Source organism: Ranitomeya imitator, chromosome 5 (assembly GCF_032444005.1).
Source record: "Ranitomeya imitator isolate aRanImi1 chromosome 5, aRanImi1.pri, whole genome shotgun sequence".
Classification (NCBI taxonomy): Eukaryota; Metazoa; Chordata; class Amphibia; order Anura; family Dendrobatidae; genus Ranitomeya; species Ranitomeya imitator.
In genome coordinates this window covers 111765918-111793198 of record NC_091286.1, presented here as the reverse complement: position 1 = coordinate 111793198, position 27281 = coordinate 111765918, and the positions used below count along the sequence as shown (strand labels likewise).

The 27281-nt window shown below is 46.2% G+C and overlaps 1 protein-coding gene across 4 annotated transcripts in view; it reads right to left on the bottom strand.

Moving 5' to 3' along the window:
* DHX57 (DExH-box helicase 57) overlaps nucleotides 1-27281 on the bottom strand; it is a 90084-nt gene that overhangs the window by 26904 nt on the left and 35899 nt on the right. For all 4 annotated transcript variants that reach the window (XM_069769063.1, XM_069769061.1, XM_069769062.1 and 1 more), the window contains exons 11-14: nucleotides 22325-22458; nucleotides 15384-15438; nucleotides 5853-6070; nucleotides 4740-4856 (exon numbers count right to left, since the gene is read on the bottom strand). In XM_069769063.1, the coding sequence (XP_069625164.1) occupies nucleotides 4740-4856; nucleotides 5853-6070; nucleotides 15384-15438; nucleotides 22325-22458 (524 nt within the window). The remainder of the gene's footprint in view (nucleotides 1-4739; nucleotides 4857-5852; nucleotides 6071-15383; nucleotides 15439-22324; nucleotides 22459-27281) is intronic.

Below are 27281 nucleotides of genomic sequence, written 5' to 3'. Positions count from 1 at the left end.
GGAATATATAGCAGGACGGCCTACGGCACTGAGTGAAGAGTGTAGGCGTAATACCGAAAACAAGAATGGATAGAATGGAGCGTCAACACCCTTTATACAAACGTAGTTACATAGGTGGAAAATAGACCCGGGTCCATTAAGTTCAACCTCCCTACCAATTATACACGTTCTGTCTCTAAATTAAACAAAGTGTATTAAAAAGGTGCAGAACTTATCATAACTGAATATGCTTTATTATAGCTAACCAACCTCCACACCAACACAAAAAAAAACAAATTACTTTCTGTAAGTAATTAGGATCCACTAATATAGTAAGGCCGATTTATGAAAGTTTGACACATTTCTAGCATTCAGTAAACCACAGCAAATTTTCCACGATGAACTTTAAATAGGGGATGAGAAGTGCTACAATTGATGTACTCTGGAATGGTATACTTCGTGAATATCCCTCATGGTTTCTTTTGCTATGCACGAATACTTCAGAAGTGGATGGCAAGGATAATATGTGAGTGTACGGGGGTCATGATGGTTCTGTACTGATGGAGAACCGTATATACTTGTGTACAAGCAGAGTTTTTCAGCACTTTTTTGCACCGAAAATGCCCCCTCGGTTTATACAGGAGTCAATGTCCCAGAAAGCCAGTGAGGGGGGAGGGGGCGTGATGGGGAGCGGCGGAGCAGCAGGGGACAAGAGGCAGAAGCCGGCGGCTGCAACTGTGCCTGCTGCTAAGAAGAAAGGAATATTCACTGAACATTCATGTCTCTTTGGCCGACGTCACATTAGAGAGTTTTACAAACGTATGAGAGGCACAAAAACTACGCATTGCACACGGACCAATGATTCTCTATGGGGCAGCGCCTATCTGCCGTATATTTCGCAGCCGTATTTTATGGGCTGAGAAAATTTCAGCACGCTGCGTTTGTCACCGTATTGCGCAAAAAATCCACCAATGAAACTCCTTATCAAACCCGACAGGATATGAGACCTGGTTTACATACAGTAAACCATTTCATATCCCTTATACTTTTACATATTCCTCACCACTAATGTTAGAAGTGTCTGTGTGCAAAATTTGCTGTCGCTAGGTGTTAAAATAAAGGGTTAAATCACGGAAAAAACTGGCATGGGCTCCCACGCAATTTTCTCCGCCAGAGTGGGAAAGCCAGTGACTGAGGGCAGATATTAATATCCTAGAGAGGAACCATGGTTATTGGCCCCCCTGGCTAAAAACATCATTAGTAGTGAGTAATATGTAAAAAAATAAGGTATATGAAATGGTTTACTGTATGTAAACCATGTCTCATATCCTGTCGGGTTTGTGAAGGAGATAGCAAAAGCCGGCAATTGAATTACCGGCTTTTAAGCCATCTAGAGCTTTTAGAATATATATATACATACATTATATATTATGTATATATGTTTTCATGAACATTTGAGCCCATGGATCCATTCAATGTTCATTTTGCAAGCTGGCGAGATTCTCACCATACGGATGACACACGGATAATTTTTAGAGAAGGAAAAAAAAAAAAAAAAAAAAATCGCATCCTCACATTGAATACGAACCACTGTTCAGGAACTTTTCTGTGTATTACGCCTGCAAAAAACGGACCATATTTCCCTACGCTAAGTGTGATGCCGGCCTTATAACGCGAGCACAGTGTCAGCAGCAGTCGCCGGCTTCCAGCGGATGACGGGCTATCATGGGTGTCCGCTTATTAAGGTAATTAATATTCACCTCTCTCCACTCTTATTGGCGTGGAGAGAGGTGAATATTAATTACCTTAATGAGCGGGGACATGTGATCGCTCGGCCGCAGGAACTGCTGGCACCGGAACAAGATGCTGCAAGGGCACGCAAGGAAGGTAAGTAGGATGTTTTTTTTATGCTTTTCTCATGGGGCCCATACATACAAGGATGGGGATGAGGAACCATGCAGACAAGCAGGTACGGACTGGGAGTGATATTCAGCCCTGGCATTTGAAAACACACAGGCCCAGGCCGTCACCGTCCCCAAGGACCAGATGGGATAGATTACTACCAATATTACCCTGGGTGGAAGAAAGCAAAATTTACTACCAGACCAATATTTCTATGATACCTGTGGCCTGCTGGGGTAAGTGACGGAGTCAGCGACTTTGTGTTCCGTCACAACTTTTAACGGTGTGGGTCTTGAGAACACTGATTCTGTTTACAATGAAGCAGACAAGGCAGCCCACAACCAGACAGGCCCTTCTGGCCAGGGTGGATAAAAATCAATGTTTTTTTTTAAAAAAATCAAAAAAATCGTATTTTTTTAATTTAAATCGTATTTTTTTTATTTAAATCAGATTTTTTTCAATAAACTGCTTTTTGAGGAAAATATTTTACCATCCAAAGGTTCTTCCATCATGAGATAAAGCGGAGTTGTTTAACTCCGTAGAATAAAGGCTGTATATGTGTAACATTCACAATGCCATGCTCTTCCAGAGGTTTCTGTAGGATTAGTGGGCAGTTTCTCTCCTATATTATCACAGACGCTCGCTTTACTTACGCAGTTCTCAAAACTGAATTTGACTCCGCAGAGGTCCCAGCCTCTTCTTCACGGCAAAAATGTTACAACATGAACAGAGTTGAGAAAAAGACCTTAATCCTATTGTTCTACAAACCTATGAATACGGAATCAACCCCTTCAGTGCCAAGTCCAAGAAGTTAGACAATATGTTTCTGATTGTTTGGAGTGGAATAGATCTGCACAACACAAGAATAATGTGAATCTAAGTGTGAGGAGGAGGAAGGGCAAGCAGACAAGAAAATGAAAGTGAAACTTTGAGCACAATACTGCAGCATAGCCATAGACAGACAAGTCTGGATCTGTTTGTGTGTACGATCTGAGGTTCATTACATTCTTTCCGTATAATGGCAGCAGGCCGTAAAAGAGACCCAGTTTGGGAATATTTTAATGAAGCTCCTTCGCCTATCGGTAAGGCAGGCATGCGTGCAAAATGCAAACGATGCAACAAAGAGATGCAAGGCCTGGTGGCGCGAATGAGGCAACATCATGAGAAATGCGGTGATGAAGATGACTCATCGTTTGCATTTTGCACGCATGCCTGCCTTACCGATAGGCGAAGGAGCTTCATTAAAATATTCCCAAACTGGGTCTCTTTTACGGCCTGCTGCCATTATAAGGAAAGAATGTAATAAACCTCAGATCGTACACACAAACAGATCCAGACTTGTCTGTCTGTGGCTATGCTGCAGTATTGTGCTCAAAGTTTTACTTTCATTTTCTTGTCTGCTTGCCCTTCCTCCTCCTCACACTTAGGCTACGTTCACACTAGCGTTGTGCGCCGCTGCGTCGGCGACGCAACGCACAATGCACGCAAAAACGCTGCAAAACGCACGCAAAAACGCTGCGTTTTGCGACGCATGCGTCGTTTTTTGCCGAAAATCGGACGCAAGAAAAAATGCAACTTGTTGCGTTTTCTTGGTCCGACGCTTGCGGCAAAAAAGACGCATGCGTCGCACAACGCAACAAACAAAAACGCATGCGTCCCCCATGTTAAATATAGGGGCGCATGACGCGTGCGTGGCCGCTGCGTCGCCCGACGCTAACCCGACGCACACTAGCATAACGCTAGTGTGAACGTAGCCTTAGATTCACATTCTTCTTGTGCTGTGCAGATCTATTGCACTCCAAACAATCAGAAACATATTGTCTAACTTCTTGGACTTGGCACTGAAGGGGTTGATTCTGTATTCATAGGTTTGTAGAACAATAGGATTAAGGTCTTTTTCTCAACTCTGTTCATGTTGTAACATTTTTGCCGTGAAGAAGAGGCTGGGACCTCTGCGGAGTCAAATTCAGTTAGGTAGAAACTTTGATTTAAATCACTGATTTAAATCAAGCCTTACTGACTAGTGATCTAAATCGTGATTTAAATCGTGATTTAAATCAGTTAGATTTAAAGCAAATCCACCCTGCTTCTGGCATTTGCCAGAATTGCCAGTCCGGCCCTGCAGACAAGGATGGGGATAAGGAGCCATGCAGACAAGGATGGGATAAGGAGCCATGCAGACAAGGATGGGATAAGGAGCCATGCAGACAAGGATGGGATAAGGAGCCATCCATACCAGAATAGGGATTAGGGCAGAATCCATACCCGGGTTATACTCAAGATAATAGGGTTTTCCGAGTTTGAGGCAAAATTAGGTGACTCGGCTTAAACTCGGGTCGGCTTATACACGGTAAGTTGATTTTACTAAGCTTATTGTAAAAAGTAAAACAAAAAAAACAGAAATAATGCTACTGCATGTCATCATCTCATCTCCCAATTACTAGTCTAAACACCTTGCAAAATCCTTTTTTGAGGCCTCTCATCCAACACTCATGTCACCTCCAATTTACCCTTAAAGGGATACTCCAGGAAGATGAGATTAGAATATATTTACATCAACATCACATCAAAACTATAAATGCTCAACTACTTTTTCTAACCTCCTTCCCTTGCAGTGTACTTTCAGGGGTTGTAAGCGCAATACTCTGACACATTCCCAACAGATTTGTTTTACAGGCTGCCGATATGATTTCTGTAACATTTACATTAACAAATAATACTTTTGTACTTCGTGTTCGGCATCCTAAAATTAATGGAGTTTTAAAACTGAATAATATTAAAAAACAAAATAAATTTTAGAGAAGGAACAAAACTAAATATAATTGACTTTTTTTTTTAAATTTTGCCAGCTCACTAACCTGGTGGATAAGAGTGGTCGCCACCAACTATCCATTCCAACAGAGCTTCTATCAAATCCAAGTTAATTTTATCCAAGTCCATGGCAGACAGGGTTTTAATAACAGATTTACTAACATCTGTGATGATTAGAAAAAGAAAAGAAAATCAGACATTTTGTACAGTGAGAGGCGTAGGAGAAATGCACTTTAGTTACAAAAGTTGAAAATAAAAGACAAATCCATCAAGTTAAAGGGAACCTGTCACCTGAATTTGGCGGGACTGGTTTTGGGTCATATGGGCGGAGTTTTCGGGTGTTTGATTCACCCTTTCCTTACCCGCTGGCTGCATGCTGGCTGTAATATTGGATTGAAGTTCATTCTCTGTCCTCCATAGTACACGCCTGCACAAGGCAAGATTGCTTTGCGCAGGCGTGTACTATGGAGGACAGAGAATGAACTTCAATCCAATATTGCAGCCAGCATGCAGCCAGCGGGTAAGGAAAGGGTGAATCAAACACCCGAAAACTCCGCCCATATGACCCAAAACCAGTCCCGCCAAATTCAGGTGACAGAGTCCCTTTAAATCTTTATTGATGAGTTATACCTTCTCGATCACTACATTATTTATAACCCACAATGTCAATTGTTGTGAAAAAGCATCTGGACATTTTTTTTATATGAGGATATAGTGTCTGCCATTACTAGCTCTTGTGGTCGGCATTCCACAGTCTGACTGCTCTAACTGTAAAGAACCCTTTCCTGTTTAGAAGCCAAAGTCATCTTTCCTCCACATGTAATGAACGTCCCTTGGTCCTTTGTAAAATTCTTGGGAGAATTCCTTTGTATTGACCACACTTCTATATAATCAAATAAACAAGATCATTTTTGAGAAGTCTTTTTCCATAGCTAAGAAAGCCCAACTTTTCTAACCTCTAAACATAGGAGAGGTCTTCCATCTTCTCTGCCGAGTGGAGCACTGTAGAGATGAGTTCCTCCCCATAAAAGATCACACTCCAGACATACAGATATGTGTGAGATAATACTAATGGAGTTTATAAAGGTGGTTACAAAAAAAATGTTGCCCATTTGTAACCTACACTGCCCTAGAGATGTTCTTGTACTAAAGTATATTACCCCTGTAACGGTCCGACAGCTCCTTGAAGCTCAGCTGCTGATCTGACATGCTGTCCTTCACGGTCCTGCTGTCCTGTAACCTCAGGCTTGAGTTAATCTCTTGCTCCAGTTCTTCAAGGACTTCTCCATAACCCTTCCCCTTCTTTCCTTTAGAAGAATCCTGTGAGTAGGAGTGCTTAGAAGATCGATGATAGGGGCTGCCCTCTTCCAGCACATACCTGTCAGGAGGACAAAAAAGGAATATATTGGGTGCATGAGATCATCAATAATACCAGTGTCTTAGTTACAGTGCTGAATAATATTACGGAGGCTCAATTTACACAGAAAAAGCTACACTTTCCCATTACACCATAATTATCCATATGCAGATTTGGTGCGATTAGAAAAAACACAAAAGGTAAAGTGTGTATTTTCTAATTTCTCAAAGACTGAAACATAGTTTTGCAAGCCTAGGTAAGATGTAATCTTGTCACCCAGGAAGCACCTTACCATGTATAGCTATCCACCTCTGGATGAAGCGACGGCAAAACGAGTTACCGTCATAAATAGATGAGGAAGTATGGTGTATCCAGTGGTACTGATTTTTCTCTATCGCCTCTCATTGGGGGACACAGGAACCATGGGTGTATGCTGCTGCCACTAGGAAGCTGACACTATGCACAAAAAAAGTTAGCTCCTCCTCTGCAGTGTACACCCCACCGACTGACATTATGCACTTCAGTTTAGCTTAAGGTACCGTCACACTTAGCGACGCTGCAGCGATACCGACAACGATCCGGTTCGCTGCAGCGTCGCTGTTTGGTCGCTGGAGAGCTGTCACACAGACACCTCTCCAGCGACCAACGATCCCGAGGTCCCCGGTAACCAGGGTAAACATCGGGTAACTAAGCGCAGGGCCGCGCTTAGTAACCCGATGTTTACCCTGGTTACCAGCGTAAAAAAACAAACAGTACATACTTACATTCAGCTGTCTGTCCCTTGCCGTCTGGTTCCTGCACTGACTGCTGGCCGTAAAGTGAAAGTGAAAGCACAGCACAGCGGTGAGTCACACAGCGGTGACTCACCGCTGTGGCTGTGCTCTGCTTTCACTTTACGGCCAGCAGTCAGTGCAGGAACCAGACGGCAAGGGACAGACAGCTGAATGTAAGTATGTACTGTTTGTTTTTTTACGCTGGTAACCAGGGTAAACATCGGGTTATTAAGCGCGGCCCTGCGCTTAGTTACCCGATGTTTACCCTGGTTACCAGTGAAGACATCGCTGAATCGGTGTCACACACGCCGATTCAGCGATGTCTACGGGGAGTCCAGCGACGAAATAAAGTTCTGGACTTTCTTCCCCGACCAGCGATCTCCCAGCAGGGGCCTGATCGCTGCTGCCTGTCACACTGGACGATATCGCTAGCGAGGACGCTGCAACGTCACGGATCGCTAGCGATATCGTCTAGTGTGACAGTACCTTTAGTGTCAGTAGTAGGTGGACATGGGTCTTTCAATAGACCCTTATCTACCTCAATGTGCGTCGTTTTTTTACAGGTTTCCGGAGGGATACAGGGTGAACATTCACACCTGCAATCCCACAATGCGGACTATGAGTACGGAGTGTACTGCCACCCCGAATCCTCATAGATCCCTCTGCAGGACCATGATCCTAGCACACAAGCGTGCTCAGAAGTCCGGTCCTAGCAAAGTCCCCCACCCACTCGCCCACCAGAGCCTGTCGGTTGCGGAGACGCACGCAGATGTAGGGGCCTTTTTCAGCCGCACGGGCTGGGATCGCTTTGTCGCACAGCAGCCGCGCTTCTTTCTGTCTGCCGCGCCGCTTCCGTTGCTGTGGCCGCTCTGCCTCCTGTTCCGGCGCGGCGGCCTTTGCAGGCTGCCGCGCCGTTTCTTGCCCCTGTGGCTGCACTGTTCCGGCCGCTCTCAGCGGCTGCGATGTCATTTGTTCCAGCGCGGCGGCCTTGGCAGACTGGCGCGCCACTTCCTACCTGCAGCGCACTGCTCCGGCGCCGCGGGTTTTCACTGGCGGTCGCCGGCCTCTAATTTACTTCGACTTCGGGTGCCGTGACTCCGCCCACTTCCGTCTTGCATCGGGCGGGCTTTTCTCCCGCCCGACAATCTCTCTCCCTTTCTCCGCCCACCGGCACCATCTTGGGACTCCTGAGCGCACGTCCAACTCCACAACCGCCGTTTGGCGCCACACATCGCCGCTCCGTCCCTCCCAGAGCATACATTCTGCCGTCCTTCTCAGCGGTCATCATCTGCGGTTCCCACTTCTCGGATTGCGGCAGGAGCTCGTATCGCCTTCCTGCCTAAGGGGCTACTTCTCACCGGATGTCCATCCCGCAAGCCGGACAGCTTCCTCCACCTGGAATCCGTTTTCTTCTGCTGTGAGTAGCTCTGCACTGCAGAGTGACACTCCCCTCTGCCCCCCTGTCCCCTAACCCTCTGGCATTTTCTTCAGGGACCCTTCAATAGGTCTTCCTCTAAGGGAGGCCGCTCTCGTCCTCCTACTTCTTCCTCTTCTTCGTCTGCCTTAGTCAAATACGTTGCATGTTCGTCTTGTAACTGCAAACTTCCCTCAGGTCAGTCCTCTCCACTCTGTCAGACCTGCAGCAACCCAATTATTTGCACCGCCCAGGATCCCCCGACTGCCCCGCTTGAGAGTGATACTCCCACCCCTAGCTGGGCCTCCTCTCTGTCACAATCGGTAGCGGATCTAACTCGGGTGTCTCAAACTCTGGTGTCCGTGCCGGATCGATTTCCTCTGCAGGCTCCCATAGTTGCCAGCGGGTCGCAGGAGCCTCCGTCGGAGCCCTCCATTATAAGCCGCAAAAGGTCCATACAGGAACGCCGGTCTGAGTCCTCTTCTCGCTCCATCTCGCCACACGGTCCTTCTCTGCGGTCGGCTTCCTCCCGGACCTATTCCCGAGTCAGGCGAGGCATTCTCTGATGCACCCTCGGCAGATATTTTGGAACTGGATTCTAACCAAATTGATACCATGAGGGATATGGTTCAGAATCTCATTGGAGCGATAAATCAGACCTGTAGCATCAGGGATACCTCTACGGAACCCGCAAATCAGGCTGTTTCGTTTAGACGGGCTAAACCACCTTCCAAGTTTTTCGCTCCTTACCCTGAATTCAAGGAGATCATGAACCGAGAAAGAGAGAATCCGACCAGACGTTTTCAGAGGGGAAAACGCCTTGGCGTTTTATGTCCTTTTTCTCCAGAACTTACCGCCAATTGGACTGTTTCTCCCTCGGTGGATCCCCCTGTTTCCAGGCTGTCCACCAACACTGTGCTTCCACTGTCCGGCGGAGCATCTCTGAAGGATTCGAACGATAGAGCCATAGAATCCTTTGCTAAGTCAGCCTTTGAAGCGGCTGCAGCAACTCTATGCCCGGCTTTTGCTTCCACTTGCGTTTCAAAATCCATATCCAAATGGGCCAAACAACTCCGTCGAGGCATCCTGGACGGGGCTCCACCCGGACAGCTGGCGGAGCTTGCCAACCAGATCTCTCATGCGGGTGAATACCTGGTCTCCGCTTCTCTGGATGCCGCGTCTTGTGCGGCACAGGCGTCCAGCAATACTGTTGCCGTCCGCCGGACCGTTTGGCTCAAGGCCTGGCAGGCGGATTGGTCTTCCAAAAAGTCCCTTACCAGCCTGCCTTTTCAAAGGTTCACGTCTCTTTGGTTCTAAGCTGGACCAAATCATTAAGGACGCCACCGGGGGCACAAGTTCTCTTCTTACCCAGGCTAAACCTCGTCACCCTCCTCCTAGATGGCAATTTAGGTCCTTTCGGCCTTTTCGTCGCTTTGCGGCGTCAAACTCCTTTTCCCAGCAGCAACAGATGCCACAGGCACGTCAAGAGAAGACAGTATCTTTTAGACCAGGGGTGTCAAACTGCATTCCTCGAGGGCTGCAAACAGGTCATGTTTTCAGGATTTCCTTGCATTGCATAGGTGATAATTTAATCACCTGCAGAGAATGATTCCAGCACCTTGTGCAATGCTAGGAAATCTTGAAAACACGCATGGTTTGAGGCCCTCGAGGAATGCAGTTTGACACCCCTGCTTTAGACCCACTCCTTCCTGGCGTTCTCACTACTCCCAGGGTAAATCCTCCAGGTCCAGGACTGAAAGATCCACCTTGGCATGACTCTCGGCAAGACCCCAGCCCATTTCCCAGGCTGGGCAGCCACCTCCTCTTCTTCAGGGACGTCTGGATCTCCTCAGTAGAGGACGCATGGGTCAGGGAAGTTGTATCCTTGGGTTACAAAATAGAGTTCGTTTCACGACCCCGGGATCGTTTCTTCGAATCCCGACGTCCAAGAGACCCCGCTGTAGTTCTGGGCTTCTTCGCAGCCATCGCTTCTCTCCTCAAAGCCGGGGTAATCGTTCCCGTCCCAGAAAAAGAACGATTCACAGGTTTCAATTCAAATCTTTTTGTGGTACCGAAAATAAGAATGCAAGGTTCGTCCCATTCTGGATCTCAAATTGCTGAACAAGAGAGTTTGTCTGAGTCACTTCAGGATGGAATCCCTTCATTCAGTAATTGCTTCCATGAGACTCAGGAATATCTGTGTTTCATAGATATTCAGGACGCCTACCTCCATGTCCCAATATTCCTGGGACATCACCGATTCCTGCGCTTTGCGGTGCTCCAGGACCATTTTCAGTTCGTCGCCCTGCCGTTCGGTCTTGCAACCGCTCCCAGGGTTTTCATGAAGATCATGGCGGCGCTGATGGCCATCTTGAGGGTCAGAGGCTTGGTTCTGTTTCCGTTCCTCGACGACATCCTCATCAAGGCTCCGTCTTTTTCTCAGGCTCACGAAAGTCTGTCCATCGTCCTCGACACCCTAGCCCGCTTCGGGTGGCTGGTCAACCGGAAGAAGTCCTGCCTTATTCCTTCTCAGCGCATCATTATTCTGGGCGTGCTCTTCGACACTCGTCAGATCAAAGTCTTCCTTCCCGAAGACAAGAGATCCATCCTTCGTCGGGACATACGCTTGCTCCAGGGTCCTTGGCTTCCCTCCTTCCGATCGGCCATGAAGGTTCTGGGGAGGATGGTTGCAACATTGGAAGCAATTCCCTTCGCCCAATTTCACTTGTGACCTCTTCAGCAGGCCATCCTGTCTCAGTGGGTCAGGTCTGTCTTCTCCCTGGATCGTCCGATCCGACTCTCTCCCTGGGTGAAACGGTCTCTCAACTGGTGGCTGACGTCACCTCATCTCCCAGGGCAGGTCCTTCCTTCAACTTCACTGGCAGATGGTGACAACGGACGCCAGCCAGCTCGGCTGGGGTGCGGTGTTTCGCCACCTGACTGTTCAGGGTCGTTGGTCGGTCAACGTCCTCGAGATTCGGGCCATCTTTCTCTCCCTTCGTCACTGGGAAAGGATTCTCAGGGGTCTACCTATCCAAATCCAGACGGACAACGCCACGGCGGTGGCATATGTCATCAGGTGGGACTCGGAGCTCCTTGGCCTTGGCCGAGGTATCCAAGAGCCTCCTCTGGGCAGAGGCAACGGTTCCGGTGATATCCGCGGTGCATATCCCCGGCGTGGACATTTGGGCCGCCAACTTCCTCAGCCGCAAGGGTCTCGCGGCAGGGGAATGGTCCTTGCATCAGAAGGTCTTCCATCAGATTTGTCTTCGATGGGGGACTCCGGACGTGGACCTGACGGCGTCCCGAATTAACAGGAAGGTTCCTCAGTTCGTCTCTAGGTCTCGCGACCCTCTTGCAGTGGGCGTCGACGCTCTGGCCATTCTTTGGTCACAGTTCGTACTGCCCTATCTGTTCCCATCCCTTCCCTTGCTTTCCAAGCTGTTGAAAAAGATCAAAGCAGAAGGGGTGCCGATCATTCTGATCGCCCCGGATTGGCCCAGGAGAGCTTGGTTTGTGGAGATCTTCAATCTTCTCGCGGACGCCCCCTGGCACCTTCCAGACAGGCCTGATCTGCTGTCTCAGGGTCCGATCTGCCACCCGAATTCTCGGTTGCTCAGTTTAACGGTGTGGTTGTTGAGACCGCAGTTCTAAGAGCGTCCGGCCTTTCGGACCGGGTGATTCACACCATGATCCAGGCTCGGAAGTCTTCATCTTCCAGGATCTACTATCGTACCTGGAAGGCTTACTTCCATTGGTGCGAGTCCAACCGCGTTTCACCTATGTCCTTTTCCCTGCCTTCCATTTTGGCCTTCCTTCAGGCAGGACTGGATTCGGGCCTTGCTCTTCGTTCCCTAAAGGGCCAGGTTTCTGCGCTCTCAATCCTTTTTCAGAAGACGTTATCTTCTCGGCCACAGGTTAAGACCTTCCTTCAAGTTGTAGCCCATGCTGTTCCTCCGTACAGAGCCCTTGTGGATTCATGGGATTTAAATCTTGTGCTGGACGTTCTGAGTCGGACGCTTCGGCGGACACCAGCCTAGGCAGAAGGATCTTGCAGGCGGCAGTGGTGAGTAATCTGACCTGATGGAAGTCTGTTTTACCCGCCCCAGGGACTGCTTTGGGACGTCCCATGGTTCCTGTGTCCCCCAATGAGAGGCGATAAAGAAATCAGGATTTTTGGTTGCTTACTGTAAAATCTGTTTCTCGGAGCCTCCATTGGGAGACACCTCACCCTCCCAACGTTTTTTAGTTTCTGTTGTTCTATGTTCTTTGACTGTTCTCACGTTTACAGTTCTCATGTTTGTGGTTGTTTCAACCTTGTTGTTTTTCTCCTACTGCTTTCTCACTAACTGAAGTGCATAATGCCAGTCGGTGGGGTGTACACTGCAGAGGGGGAGCTAACTTTTTTTGTGCATAGTGTCAGCCTTGTAGTGGCAGCAGCATACACCCATGGTTCCTGTGCCCCAATGGTTCCTGTGTCCCCCAATAGAGGCTCCGAGAAACATTTTACGGTAAGCAACCAAAATTCCTGTTATGTATAACTACTAGTATTTACATATACTCTTCTTACTCTCCTAACCTTACACTTTGAATCGGGACTTCATAAAATGTTTGATTAGCCATTCATGCACTAGGCACTTTTTCTTCTACCATTTAGCACTTTTACTTTATTGTACATGTGACATTTTAGGCTTGACACTTTTATTGGGGCATTATATGTATTTACTAGATGGTGGCCCGATTCTAACGCATCGAGTATTCTAGAATAAGTATGTATGTATGTATGTATGTATGTATGTATCCTCCACATAGTATATAGCACAGCCCACGTAACACAGACAGCAACGTAGTATATAGCACAGCCACGTAGTATATAGGAGCCACGTAGTATACAACACAGCCACGTAGTATATAACACAGCCCACATAATATATAGCACAGCCCACGCAGTATATAACACAGCCAAAGCAGTATATTATTATATTTTGATCATCTGCCCCTCCTTTGTTACTTATTGATACACAATTTATTTTATAGTTTCATATATTTGGTATATACCACACATTTGATTCTTATGTGGTAATAAAGACACCACCTCCTCTTTCTAGGCATGTATATGAGGCTTTTTAATACCATTTAATAAGTTTGTGATTAATAAAACTATATTTTTGTACTTGAACAATATTGTATGTGGTCCTTCTCGTGTAGGTTTATTAGGCATATTTGGTGTGTAGGTAAAATGGCAGCAACACAGGTGACAAATGTGGTGTCTGTTCACATGGGATGCATTTGGATAGCACTGGGCAGCCCGCCTGAATTTTTTGAGGATTTCGAAGTCCTCTTTTTGTGCTATGTGGTTTAGTGTTTGGACTCGCAAGTGTGGGGACCCTTGGCGCGGGTTGCAAGGTTGCGTATTTTGGCCAAAATATTAACGAATACCTCACATTTTTATATGTGTTTTTGCAGTTTATTTTTCGGGGTGCAGTTGGGCCCATTCTGTCTTGTAAACTGTGGTGTCTGTTCCCATGGGATGCATTTGGATAGCGCTGGGCAGCCTGCCTGATCTAATAGAAGGGTGTCACTACTAGGCAGTTAACCTGGATGCTGTGCATTACCATAATGTGAACAGCGCCACATACAAGTCTTCATTGTGCATTAACATGCCAAGCAACCACCCCCTCCATAGGATTGGTAGGCTGTGAGTGGTTGGCTCATCTGTATTTTTGCACCTGTGTTGCCGCCATCTTAAATACATGGGTCCACTGCATCCTGATAGTGCATTTGTTTGGAGGCCTGGGCAGGTAAGCATCTCTGCCTTTTTGCTATTTTTGAATTTTTGGAGGATTTCCAAGTCCTCTTTTTGTGCTAGGTGGCATATTTGGTGTGAGTAGCAAAGTACAAAAAGGCAGGAAGGTTATAAAAAGAAATTAAATTTTCGTTTCTTGAAGGCTGCAACATGGTTTCCCATTCCCTTCTGCGAAGTCTAGGAACGATGTAATAGGATGCAATCTTGTGGTCCAATGCCCAGTCTAATAAGGAAGCACCTTACCAGGTGTAGCTGTAATCGTGTCGAATACTCATTCTCTATGGGACTGTTAGAGAGCTGAGCGATGTATTTGACCATCTTCGGCAGTACCATAGAGAACTAATACAGCGGCAATCCAGCTGCTCCATACACTGCGCACAGGCACTACATACACTGCGCACAGGCACTACATACACTGCGCACAGGCACTACATACACTGCGCACAGGCACTACATACACTGCGCACAGGCACTACATACACTGCGCACAGGCACTACATACACTGCGCACAGGCACTACATACACTGCGCACAGGCACTACATACACTGCGCACAGGCACTACATACACTGCGCACAGACACTACATACACTGCGCACAGACACTACATACACTGCGCACAGGCACTACATACACTGCGCACAGACACTATATACACTGCGCACAGGCACTACATTGCGCACAGGCACTACATACACTGCGCACAGACACTACATACACTGCGCACAGGCACTACATTGCGCACAGGCACTACATACACTGCGCACAGGCACTACATACACTGCGCACAGACACTACATACACTGCGCACAGACACTACATACACTGCGCACAGACACTACATACACTGCGCACAGACACTACATACACTGCGCACAGACACTACATACACTGCGCACAGACACTACATACACTGCGCACAGACACTACATACACTGCGCACAGACACTACATACACTGCGCACAGACACTACATACACTGCGCACAGGCACTACATACACTGCGCACAGGCACTACATACACTGCGCACAGGCACTACATACACTGCGCACAGGCACTACATACACTGCGCACAGGCACTACATACACTGCGCACAGGCACTACATACACTGCGCACAGGCACTACATACACTGCGCACAGACACTACATACACTGCGCACAGGCACTACATACACTGCGCACAGGCACTACATACACTGCTCCTCCATTCAGATGCTGCATTTTGACTGCTAAGGGTCTTAGTTGTTGGACCCCCTTCATTCAAGATGTGGTCACCTCTCCGGTGGATTGGTGATCATTTCTTGTACCCAGAATATCCCTTTAAACTTCATAATTCACCTTGCTTTGGCAATGGCATCTTCCAGGAAATATTGGTCCACCGGGAAAGTACGACCTGGAATATAAAAGTTTCAGTCACTTTACATATAGTTCATACACTCAGTTTAGCAAATTTATACATACGGTAATTTGATTTCAACTGTACCAAATAAATAAATAAATACCAAACCCGATGGAGACCAGTGGAGTGATACACGGGTACTGAAACAGTATGTAAAACATACAATACCACCTTCACATGATCATTAACCAGTATCTTTTTCCCATGAGACAATAGAAACTTCACTTTTTTTTCCAGTGGGTGCAGTTGTGATAAAAATGTTTATTATTTTAAAGGTTGTTTTTCTGCATATTTCATTATTATTGATCGCATTGTGCATAATTTTTTCCTGGTTAGATAGTGGTGGTCCTAAGTCTCTTATGCTTCAAAGCAACTAGGGTAACTAAAGAGGGGAGCAGAGGGGTCAGTGGTCCTGAACCCACTTTCAGTTCTGTGTTTCAGTGGGTATAGTGTGGAAGTACAGCTAAAGTCTGTGCTAAAGCAGGGAGCTAAGGTCTCACAGTAAATACAATTATGTCTGTTAATATGGCCAGATAATTTGAAAAAAGCTTCATCACTCCACATAAGGTCATTACAAATTATTGAATTTTCTTCAATTTCGTTAAGCATAATCTCACTAAATTGCAGCCGCCTGTCTGGATCATCCTCCAATAAACCATGAATTAGACGTGGACGATAAGCTTACCACCCAATAGATTTCAGGATTCGCATGATGGAAGCTCCTGAAATTCCCAATTCTAAAGAGACTCTTCTGGTGAACTTTTTTGAACTCTGAACAAATGTTTCAGCAACACGTTGTTTATTATTTTCTGTACAGGCTGTTTTGGGTCGACCAGTTTTTGGAGCATTAAGGATTGAGCCAGTAGCATCGAATTTGTCACGAATGCGGTAAATGGTTGGTCTCTTTGGGGCATGATTACCAAATGTTTCAACCCAATTTGCTCTAACTGTTTCAGCATTTTGAGATTTCCAATATTCTTAAAATCCATTTTCTTTGATCTGTATTTAAATTATTTGCCATTATGATCTGTGAAACTGACTCAGTTGCTCTTATTAACCAGTCAGATTCTACCTTTCACTTTCATCGGGATCCAAGAAGTATCGCTTCTCCTTGCGGAGAGTGACATGATAAGCATGTCGAGGTGAGGAGACTTAAAGCCGCAATGCTCCTCTGGGAAATATGCAAATTGTCTCTTCAGAGAGGAAGAGGACTAGAACTCTAGTGCCACCTATTGGAAGTAGCAATCCTAACAGTCAATGTCGAATCTTTAACAAGCCTTGTCACATGAACCCCGAAACACAGTGTCTGCAAATTGAGATTCCGGTTTGGTTATTATCCTAAGTCATGTGACAAGGCTCGTTAAAGAGTCGACATTGACTGTTAGGATTGCTACTTCCAATAGGTGGCACTAGAGTTCTAGTCCTCTTCCTCTCTGAAGAGACAATTTGCACCTTTCACTTTCCAAAGAGTCTGAAGAATGAAAAGAGGAATCTGATTGGTTGCTAAGAGCAACTAAGTCAGTTTCACTTTACACCACGTTTGATAAATTTCCCCCTTCATAACCCTATTACACACACTGTGCACCTTCTTTTGGACGTGCATCAAAACCACGAATTAACACATGTGGAATTATATACTTAAAGTGTGAAACAACTGAAAATATGTCTTATATTCTAGGTTCTTCAAAGTAGCCACCTTTTGCTTTGATGACTGCTTTGCACATTCTTCGCATTCTCTTGATGAGCTTCAAGAGGTAGTCACCGGAAATGGTTTTCACTTCACAGGTGTGTCCTGTCAGGTTTAATAAGTGGGATTTCTTGCCTTATAAATGGGGTTGGGACCATCAGTTGTGTTGCGCAGAAGTCTGGTGGATACACAGCTGATAGTCCTACTGAATACACTGTTAGAATTTGTATTATGGCAAGAAAAAAAAGCAGCTAAGCAAAGAAAAACGAGTGGCCATCATTACTTTAAGAAATGAAGGTCAGTCAGTCTGAAAAATTGGGAAAACTTTGAAAGTGTTCCCAAGTGCAGTGGCAAAAACCATCAAGCGCTACAAAGAAACTGGCTCACATGAGGACCGCCCCAGGAAAGGAAGACCAAGAGTCACCTGTGCTTCTGAGGATAAGTTTATCCGAGTCACCAGCCTCAGAAATCGCAGGTTAACAGCAGCTCAGATTAGAGACCAGGTCAATGCCACACAGAGTTCTAGCAGCAGACAAATCTCTACAACAACTGTTAAGAGGAGACTTTGTGCAGCAGGCCTTCATGGTAAAATAGCTGCTAGTAAACCACTGCTAAGGACAGGCAACAAGCAGAAGAGACTTGTTTGGGCTAAAGAACACAAGGAATGGACATTAGACCAGTGGAAATCTGTGCTTTGGTCTGATGAGTCCAAATTTGAGAGTTCTGGTTCCAACCACAGTGTCTTTGTGCGACGCAGAAAAGGTGAACGGATGGACTCTACATGCCTGGTTCCCACCGTGAAGCATGGAGGAGGAGGTGTGATGGTGTGGGGGTGCTTTGCTGGTGACACTGTTGGGGATTTATTCAAAACTAGGTGAAGAGCCCGGCGTTGCCTGGGCATAGTAAATATCTGTGGTTAGTTATAGCACCTCACTTCTCTTATTTTCCCATCACCCCTCTCATTTAGCACCTCACTTCTCTCATTTTCTCCCTCACTCCTCTCATTCCCCCCTAACACTTGTCATTTCGACCTCACATCTGTCATTTTCTGATCACTCCACTATTTTCCCTCAATCCTCTCATTTTGCACTCACACCTTTTCATTTTCACCTCACACCTCTCATTTTCCCCTCAGTATATACATGTTTGTCGCCTCCCTTATATATAGTATACACCTGTATGTCATTTCCTGTATATAGTATATACCTGTATGTCATCTCCTCCTGTATATTGTATATACCCATGTGTCATCTCCTCCTGTATATAGTATATACCTGTAGGCCATCTCCTCCTGTATATAGTATATACCTGTATGTCATCTCCTCCTGTATATAGTATATACCTGTAGGCCATCTCCTCCTGTATATAGTATATACCTGTATGTCATCTCCTCCTGTATATAGTATGTACCTGTATGTCATCTCCTCCTGTATATAGTATATACCTGTATGTCATCTCCCCTGTATATAGTATGTACCTGTAGGTCATCTCTCCTGTATATAGTATGTACCTGTATGTCATCTCCTCCTGTATATAGTATATACCTGTGTGTCATCTCCCCTGTATATAGTATGTACCTGTATGTCATCTCCTCCTGTATATAGTATATACCTGTGTGTCATCTCCCCTGTATATAGTATGTACCTGTATGTCATCTCCTCCTGTATATAGTATTAATGTGTGTGTCATCTCCTCCTGTATTAGACCTTGTTCACACGTTATTTGGTCAGTATTTTTACCTCAGTATTTGTAAGCTAAATTGGCAGCCTGATAAATCCCCAGCCAACAGGAAGCCCTCCTCCCTGGCAGTATATATTAGCTCACACATACACATAATAGACAGGTCATGTGACTGACAGCTGCCGTAGTTTGTCTGCTTATTAATCAGATTTTTAATTTTTGAAGGATAATACCAGACTTGTGTGTGTTTTAGGGCGAGTTTCATGTGTCAAGTTGTGTGTGTTGAGTTGCGTGTGGCGACATGCATGTAGCGACTTTTGTGAGATGAGTTTTGTGTGGCGACATGCGTGTAGCAACTTTTTGTGTGTCGAGTTGCATGTGACAGGTTAGTGTAGCAAGTTCTTTGCAGCAAGTTTTGCGCGTGGCGAGTTTTATGGGTGGTGCGTTTTGAGTAGGTGCAAGTTTTGTGGGAGGCAACTTTTGCATGTGTTGCAACTTTTGTGCATGTGGCAATTTTTCCGCGTGTGCAAGTTTTACGTGTGGCGAGTTTTCCATGAGGTGAGTTTTGCACGTGGCGAGTTTTGAGTGGCAACTTTTGTGTTTCGACTTTTATGTGGCGAGGTTGGTGTATGTGTGGTGAAATGTGTGCTGAGGGTGGTATATGTGTTCAAGCACGTGGTAGTGTGTGGCGCATTTTGTGTGTGTGTTCATATCCCCTTGTGTAGTGAGTATCCCATGTCGGGGCCCCACCTTAGCAACTGTACGGTATATACTCTTTGGCGCCATCACTCTCATTCTTTAAGTCCCCCTTGTTCACATCTGGCAGCTGTCAATTTGCCTCCAACACTTTTCCTTTCACTTTTTCTCCATTATGTAGATAGGGGCAAAATTGTTTGGTGAATTGGAACGCACGGGGTTAACATTTCGCCTCACAACATAGCCTATGACGCTCTCGGGGTCCAGATGTGTGACTGTGCAAAATTTTGTGGCTGTAGCTGCGACGGTGCAGATGCCAATCCCGGACATTATTATTATTATTTATTGTTATAGCGCCATTTATTCCATGGCGCTTTACATGTGAGGAGGGGTATACATAATGAAAACAAGTACAATAATTTTAAACAATACAAGTCATAACTGGTACAGGAGGAATGAGGACCCTGCCCGCGAGGGCTCACAATCTACAAGGGATGGGTGAGAATACAGTAGGTGAGGGTAGAGATGGTCATGCAACGGTTTGGTCGATCGGTGGTAGCTGCAGGTTGTAGGCTTGTCTGAAGAGGTGGGTCTTCAGGTTCTTTTTGAAGGTTTCGATGGTAGGCGAGAGTCTGATGTGTTGTGGTAGAGGGTTCCAAAGTAGGGGTGATACGCGAGAGAAATCTTGTATACGATTGTGGGAAGAGGAGATAAGAGGGGAGTAGAGTAGGAGATCTTGTGAGGATCGGAGGTTGCGGGTAGGTAAGTACCGGGAGACGAGGTCACAGATGTATGGAGGAGACAGGTTGTGGATGGCTTTGTACGTCATGGTTAGGGTTTTGTAGTGGAGTCTCTGGGCAATGGGGAGCCAGTGAAGGGATTGACAGAGGGGAGAGACCGGGGAATAGCGGGGGGACAGGTGGATTAGTCGGGCAGCAGAGTTTAGAATAGATTGGAGGGGTGCGAGAGTGTTAGCGGGGAGGCCACAGAGCAGGAGGTTGCAGTAGTCAAGGCGAGAGATGATGAGGGCATGGACTAGGGTTTTTGCAGATTCATGGTTGAGGAATGAACGGATTCGTGAAATATTTTTGAGTTGCAGTCGGCAGGAAGTGGAAAGGGCTTGGATATGCAATACATGCACACACACATTCAGCTTTATATATTAGATTGAAAGCATAAATGAACCAGCATGGCTACCACAGCATCCTGCAGCGGAATGCTATTCCATCCGATATGCGTTTAGTTGGACCATCATTTTTTTTCAACAGGACAATACCCCAAACACACCTCCAGGCTGTGTAAGGGCTATTTGTCCAAGAAGGAGAGTGATGGGGTGTTACGCCAGATGACCTGGCCTCCACAGTCACCAGACCTGAACCCAATCGAGATGGTTTGGGGTGAGCTGGACCGCAGAGTGAAGGCAAAAGAGCCAACAAGCGCTAAGCATCTCTGGGAACTCCTTCAAGATTGTTGGAAGACCATTCCCAGTGACTACCTCTTGAAGCTCATCAAGAGAATACCAAGAGTGTGCAAAGCAGTCATCAAAGCAAAAGGTGGCTACTTTGAAGAACCTAGAATATAAGACATAACAAAAAAGTGTGAAACAACTGAAATTAAGTATATGATTCCACATGTGTTTATTTTGGGGGGTGGGGCAGGTGGGCACAATTCAACTTTTTGTGGGAGAACCCCATAAGCTTTATTAGTATATGTTCTTGTGGGGAGGGGACTCTGGGAGACATTAATTTGTTACATCCTCACAGTAGTATTTGTGTGGAGGACGCGAGGGACATTAAAGGGAATCAGGGCCAGTATAATTGTGTGTGGGGGAATGAGGGGGCATTACTATAAATAGGGGGAGGCTCAGAAGAGATTATAACTACATTTGGGGAACTCAAATCATTATTACTTTTGTTGAGGCACTCGGGGCATTATTAATTGCTAAGGGGAAACTCAGAACATTATTACTTTTTAGAAGCAATAATCCATAAGCGCTTACGAGGCATTATTACATTATAGGGACACTCAGGGTATCGTAACTGGAAGGGGCACGCAGGAACATTACTGATTTCTGGAGGGGAAAAAACCTGTGAATTACTTGTTAGAGCACTCACAGGGGCATTCATATTTTCTAGGGGGCAATTTCACCATCTAGACTCGGGTACTAAGGGGGTGTTTTACTATGTAAAGGCCACAGTGATGGGCATTTTTATTATGCAGGGCACTAAGGATTATTGTTACTGTGTCACACAGCAGGTCCGATAATCAGGATAAATATGGCAGAAGCTGGGTCAACGCTGGAAATCAAGAAGAATAGTGCTGGAAATGTGGGAACCCATTAAATCCGACAGTTTATGCTTTTTCGACCCAAATCTATTTTCAATAAGAAAACATGTTAATTTGAAGTCTATTTGACTGGACCAATCTGCACTAAATATTGCAAATAGGTAAATCAGATGCACTGTAATATCTTACACCGGGTGGAGATCTCTAAGACCTACAGAACCTACCATACTCTACATTTTTGCACAAAAAAAGCTCTGAAAAGCAACTTAACTGAAATCTCTTTGGAATACCACTACAGAGGCTTAAAATTTCTGCGTATTACTTGGACATGATGACTTCATATCAGTAGCGAATTAAGGTTTGGTTTTTTTTTTTACAACACTTAAACAAAAACAGACCCGTACTGAGCCAGATGATTCTACTAGTACCCAATAAAGATTTGTTCTATTATTTTTATGATCATGTGCACTATGGCTAGTTTATCCTGGTAAATTAGGACTAGACTGGCATTAGAATGACTTTTTACCTTACCAGGTATATGAATTACTGGGCATCCAGAGAAGTACTGTGAAAAGAGCTCTGCATTCACTGTGGCGCTCATGAGCAAAACTTTTAGGTCTGGTCTCTTGATCATGACATCTTTCAAAACCAAAAGCAGAAAGTCACTGGATTAAAGAAAATGAAAAGATAGATAAGGTCACTGCTTCGTAATGAGAAAAAAAAAGATGCAAAGCTCCTTAAAAAGGGAACCTGTCACCAGTTTTGTGACATAGCAGCTAAAAACATCACCTTGTTCAGTGTCTGCTATGCATTCCCTAAATCCATATATAACCCTCCTGACTCCCCCTGTATAACCCCGAAAAAACCTTTTTAATTTCTCCCGTGCTGTATGGTAACCTTAATGGTCCGGCCCGATGAGCACACTACCCTTTCCCCCAGCTGCTGTTCCATTAATTTATGTGGATGACGCTTCCTGCATCATCCACATCGCCGTGCGACATTTCGTGCCTGTGCAGAAAACAGGATTTTTGGTTGCTTACCGTAAAATCTGTTTCTCGGAGCCTTCATTGGGGGACACGGGAACCATGGGGTGTATGCTGCTGCCACTAGAAGGCTGACACTATGCAAATAAAAAAGTTAGCTCCTCCTCTGCAGTGTACACCCCACCGACAGGAAGTAGGATATTCAGTTAGTGAGAAAGCAGTAGGAGAAGCAACATGTAAAATATAGAAAACTAAAACTAACAATATAACACAATAAAACAGAGCTGTTCAACTTGGGAGGGGTGCTGTGTCCCCCAATGAAGGCATGAAGGCTCCGAGAAACAGATTTTACGGTAAGCAACCAAAAATCCTGTTTTCGCTATCGCCTCATTGGGGGACACAGGAACCATGGGACGTCCCAAAGCAGTCCCTGGGGAGGGAACAGCAGAAAACTCCATTCAGGTCAGAGAACTCGCCACTGCCGTACGCGAGATCTTTCTGCCTAGGCTGGCGTCTTCCGAAGCGTAGGTATGGACCTTATAAAATTTGGCAAACGTGTGAATGGAAGACCAGGTTGCCGCTTTGCAAAATTGTAGGGCAGATGCCCCATGGTGTACTGCCCAGGAGGCGCCTACTGCCGGGTAGTGAGCCTCAATCCCAGGGGGAGGCACTCTGTTCTTGACCCGGTAAGCCTCCGAAATTGCAGTTCTGATCCAGCGAGCAATCGTAGCCTTGGAGGCCGGAGGGCCTCTTCGCGCACCATCTGGAATGACGAATAGAGTCCGTCTTCCTAAACGGGGCGGTCCTAGCCAGATAGGTCCTCACCACCCTGACCAGGACTAACCTGTTCAGTGAACGCTCCAGAGAATGAGTCGGAGCAGGACAAAAGGAAGTGAGGACAATACCCTCATTCAGGTGAAAGGTGGACACCACCTTGGGAAGGAAGGTAGGCGGAGGTCGCAAAATCACCTTATCCTGGTGAAGAACCAAGAAAGGGGGGCAACAGGAAAGTGTCGCCATCTCCGAGACGCGCCTAATGGAGGTCATGGCCTCAAGAAACACCACCTTCCAGGACAGAACGGACAGGGAAACCTCCCGGAGAGGTTCAAAGGAAGAACCCCTCAGGGCCTCCAGAACAAGATTGAGGTTCCAGGGGTCCAAATGAGTCCGGAACGGAGGAGCCGCATATGCAACTCCTTGAAGAAAGGTTCTGACCTGAGAGCGGGAAGCTAAGGTCTTCTGGAAAAGAATGGAAAGGGCTGATACCTGACCCTTTAGTGAACTAAGGGCAAGGCTAGCGTCCTGCCTGGAGAAATGCCAGAATGGAAGGGAGAGAAAGTGACATCGGCGGAATGTCATTAGACTCACACCAGCAGAAAAAGGCTTTCTAGGTCCGAAAATAGACCCAGGAAGATGACTGCTTCCTAGCCTGGATCATGGTGTGAATCACCCGATCAGAAAATCCTGACGCTCTCAGAACTGCGGTTTCAACAGCCATGGCGTTAAATTGAGCGACTGAGAATTCTGGTGGCAGATCGGTCTTTGGGACAGAAGATCAGGCCTTTCTGGGAGTCTCCAGGGGCGTCCGCGAGAAGACTGACTAACTCTGCGAACCAAGATCTTCTGGGCCAATCCGCTGAGATCAGAATGACCGGCACCCCATTCGCCTTGATCATCTTCAACAGCCTGGGAAGAAGGGGAGGAAAACAGAAAGGGAAGCACGAACTGCAACCAAGAAATGGCCAAGGCATCGGCGCCCACAGCGAGAGGATCACGGGACCTGGAGAAGATCCGTGGAACCTTCATGATCAGTCGGGACGCCATGAAGCACACATCCGGGGTTCCCCATCGAAGGCAAATCTGATGGAAGACCTCCTGATGCAGGGACCATCCCGGGGTGCACATTATCAAGTTTTTGGAACATTCCCCCCATTCTTTATAAGTGGCATATTGATTGCATCTGCATACAGCACTTTTTTCCTTATGCACATTTTTTGCACTACATGCATCTTTAGAGGCAAGTGACATCTGAGAACATTGCACATAGCACTTTTCTGCACCCTTTACTTCACTATGAATTTTTGGGATATTATTATATTTTATGATATTCTATACACACATTTTATTGCTTTAATTCCTGTATAGCATATGCAATATATTGTCCTTCTCACTTTTATATATTTTTAGCCTGTTTTGGGGTATATAGTACATAACAGGAATCAGACCTGCCTTATAGATATTGCATGATATGTATCTTGATTTGTGTGTGTGTGTATATATATATATATATATATATATATATATATATATATATATATATATATATATATATATATATATATATATATATATATATATATATATATATATATATATATATATATACACATATACATATATACATACACACACACACATGATTTTATATTTTACATTTTAATGGTTTTTCTCTATGGCTACCAAATAAAATTGATTTTTTTAATTATTCCCTGTCACTCTTTCGTTGGTCCAGTTTATGCTTGGAGCATGCTTAATTCTGTCATTGGCATCCTTGAGGGATGCTCCATTAGTAAGCGGGAGGACCGTGTTGGTGGACACTCTGGAAACTGGCGGGTCCACCCCCGGAGAAGCTGTCCAGTTGGCAGTGAGCTCGGGAGAAAAGGGATACAGGACACAGAGGCGCTTCCCTCTTTTAAAGCGCCTGGTCAGGTGTTCTCTTTCCCTGGCAAGTACCTCCTCAAATTCTTTATATGAGGAGCAAAGACCTTGGAAGGTGGTTTAGACCGTCTAAACGAAACCACCTGATCTGCGAGTTCCATAGAGGTGTCCTTGATGCTAAAGGTGTGGTTGACCGCAACAATGAGGCTCTGGACCATATCCCTCATGTTGGAGGTTTGTTTCGAAACAAGGTCTGAATCATCCTCTGATCGTGCATCCGAAAACGCCTCGCCTGGCTCAGGAGAGGAGGACCGGGAAGAGGCAGACCGCCGGGAATGACTGGGGGCGAGATGGAGCGGGAAGAGGACCTAAAACGGTGCTCCTGCCTGGATCCCTTGTGTCCTGCGTTGGAAGGCCCAGACAGAGATTCCTGTGACCCACTAGCAACTACGGAAGTCGGGAGGGGCAACCTATCAAGTATGGACACCAGGGTCTGGGACACCTTGGTGAGATCCACTACGAACTATGAGAGAGGAAGCCCACCCTAGAATAGGGGCCTCACTCCACCTGGGACAGAAGGGCACTCCTAGACAGTGGGCACAGGGGGGCTGATGCAGTCCTGACAGTGGGGAGAGGACTGACCTGAAGGGAGCCTGCATTTGCACGAAGAGCACACAAAGTGTTTCATGAGAGCAGAAGAAGAAGAAAAGGAGGTGGGAGGACGAGAGCGCTCTCCCTTAGAATTAGGCATGATGAGCAGACCCATTAACGGATGGCAGAAGGTTAGGGGGCAGGAGAGCCGAGGAGAGTGTCGGGCTGCCAAGCAGCTACTCTCAGTACATGCAGTCATCCTGTATTCAGCTCCAGACTGTAGGGCTGCTGTGCCAAGAAGAGGAGGCTCCACGGGAAAAACAGGATTTTTGGTTGCTTACCGTAAAATCTGTTTCTCGGAGCCTTCATTGGGGGACACAGAAACCATGGGTGTATGCTGCTGCCACTAGGAGGCTGACACTATGCAAATAAAAAAGTTAGCTCCTCCTCTGCAGTGTACACCCTACCGACAGGAAGTAGGATATTCAGTTAGTGAGAAAGCAGTAGGAGAAGCAACGTGTAAAAGAGAAAGAATAATAATAACATAATAAACTTTATCCACATAGTGCCAACAAATTCCACGGCGCTCCATAGATTAACAGTTTCAAGCACTCAAAGAGTATTCAAAGAACTCAAACGTATACAGTAAACAGAGCTGTTCAACTTGGGAGGGAGCTGTGTCCCCCAATGAAGGCTCCGAGAAACAGATTTTACGGCAAGCAACCAAAAATCCTGTTTTCTCTATCGCCTTTCATTGGGGGACACAGAAACCATGGGACGTCCCAAAGCAGTCCCTGGGGTGGGAAAAACAGACTTCCATCAAGTACGAGGACTCACCACTGCCGCCTGCAGGATCCTTCTGCCCAGGCTGGAGTCCGCCGTAGTCCGGCGAAACGTGTGGATGGAAGACCAGGTTGCCGCTTTGCAAAGCCGTCGGCGAAAGCCCCTGTGACGTACCACACTGGAAGCGCCGACTGCCCGGGTAGAGTGAGCCTTTATCTCAGGAGGGGCACTCTGTTCTTGACCCGGTAAGCTTCCAAAATTGCCGTTCTGATCGAGCGAACAATAGTCGCCTTGGAAGCCAGCAGGTCTCTACGCACGCCATCAAGGATGACGAAAAGAGAATCCATCTTTCGGAAAGCGGCCGTGCTAGCCAGGGAGATCCTCACTGCCCTGACGGGGTCCAGCCTGTACAACGATCGCTCCAGAGGATGAGTCGGAGCTGGACAAAAGGAAGGCAAAACGATGTCCTCGCT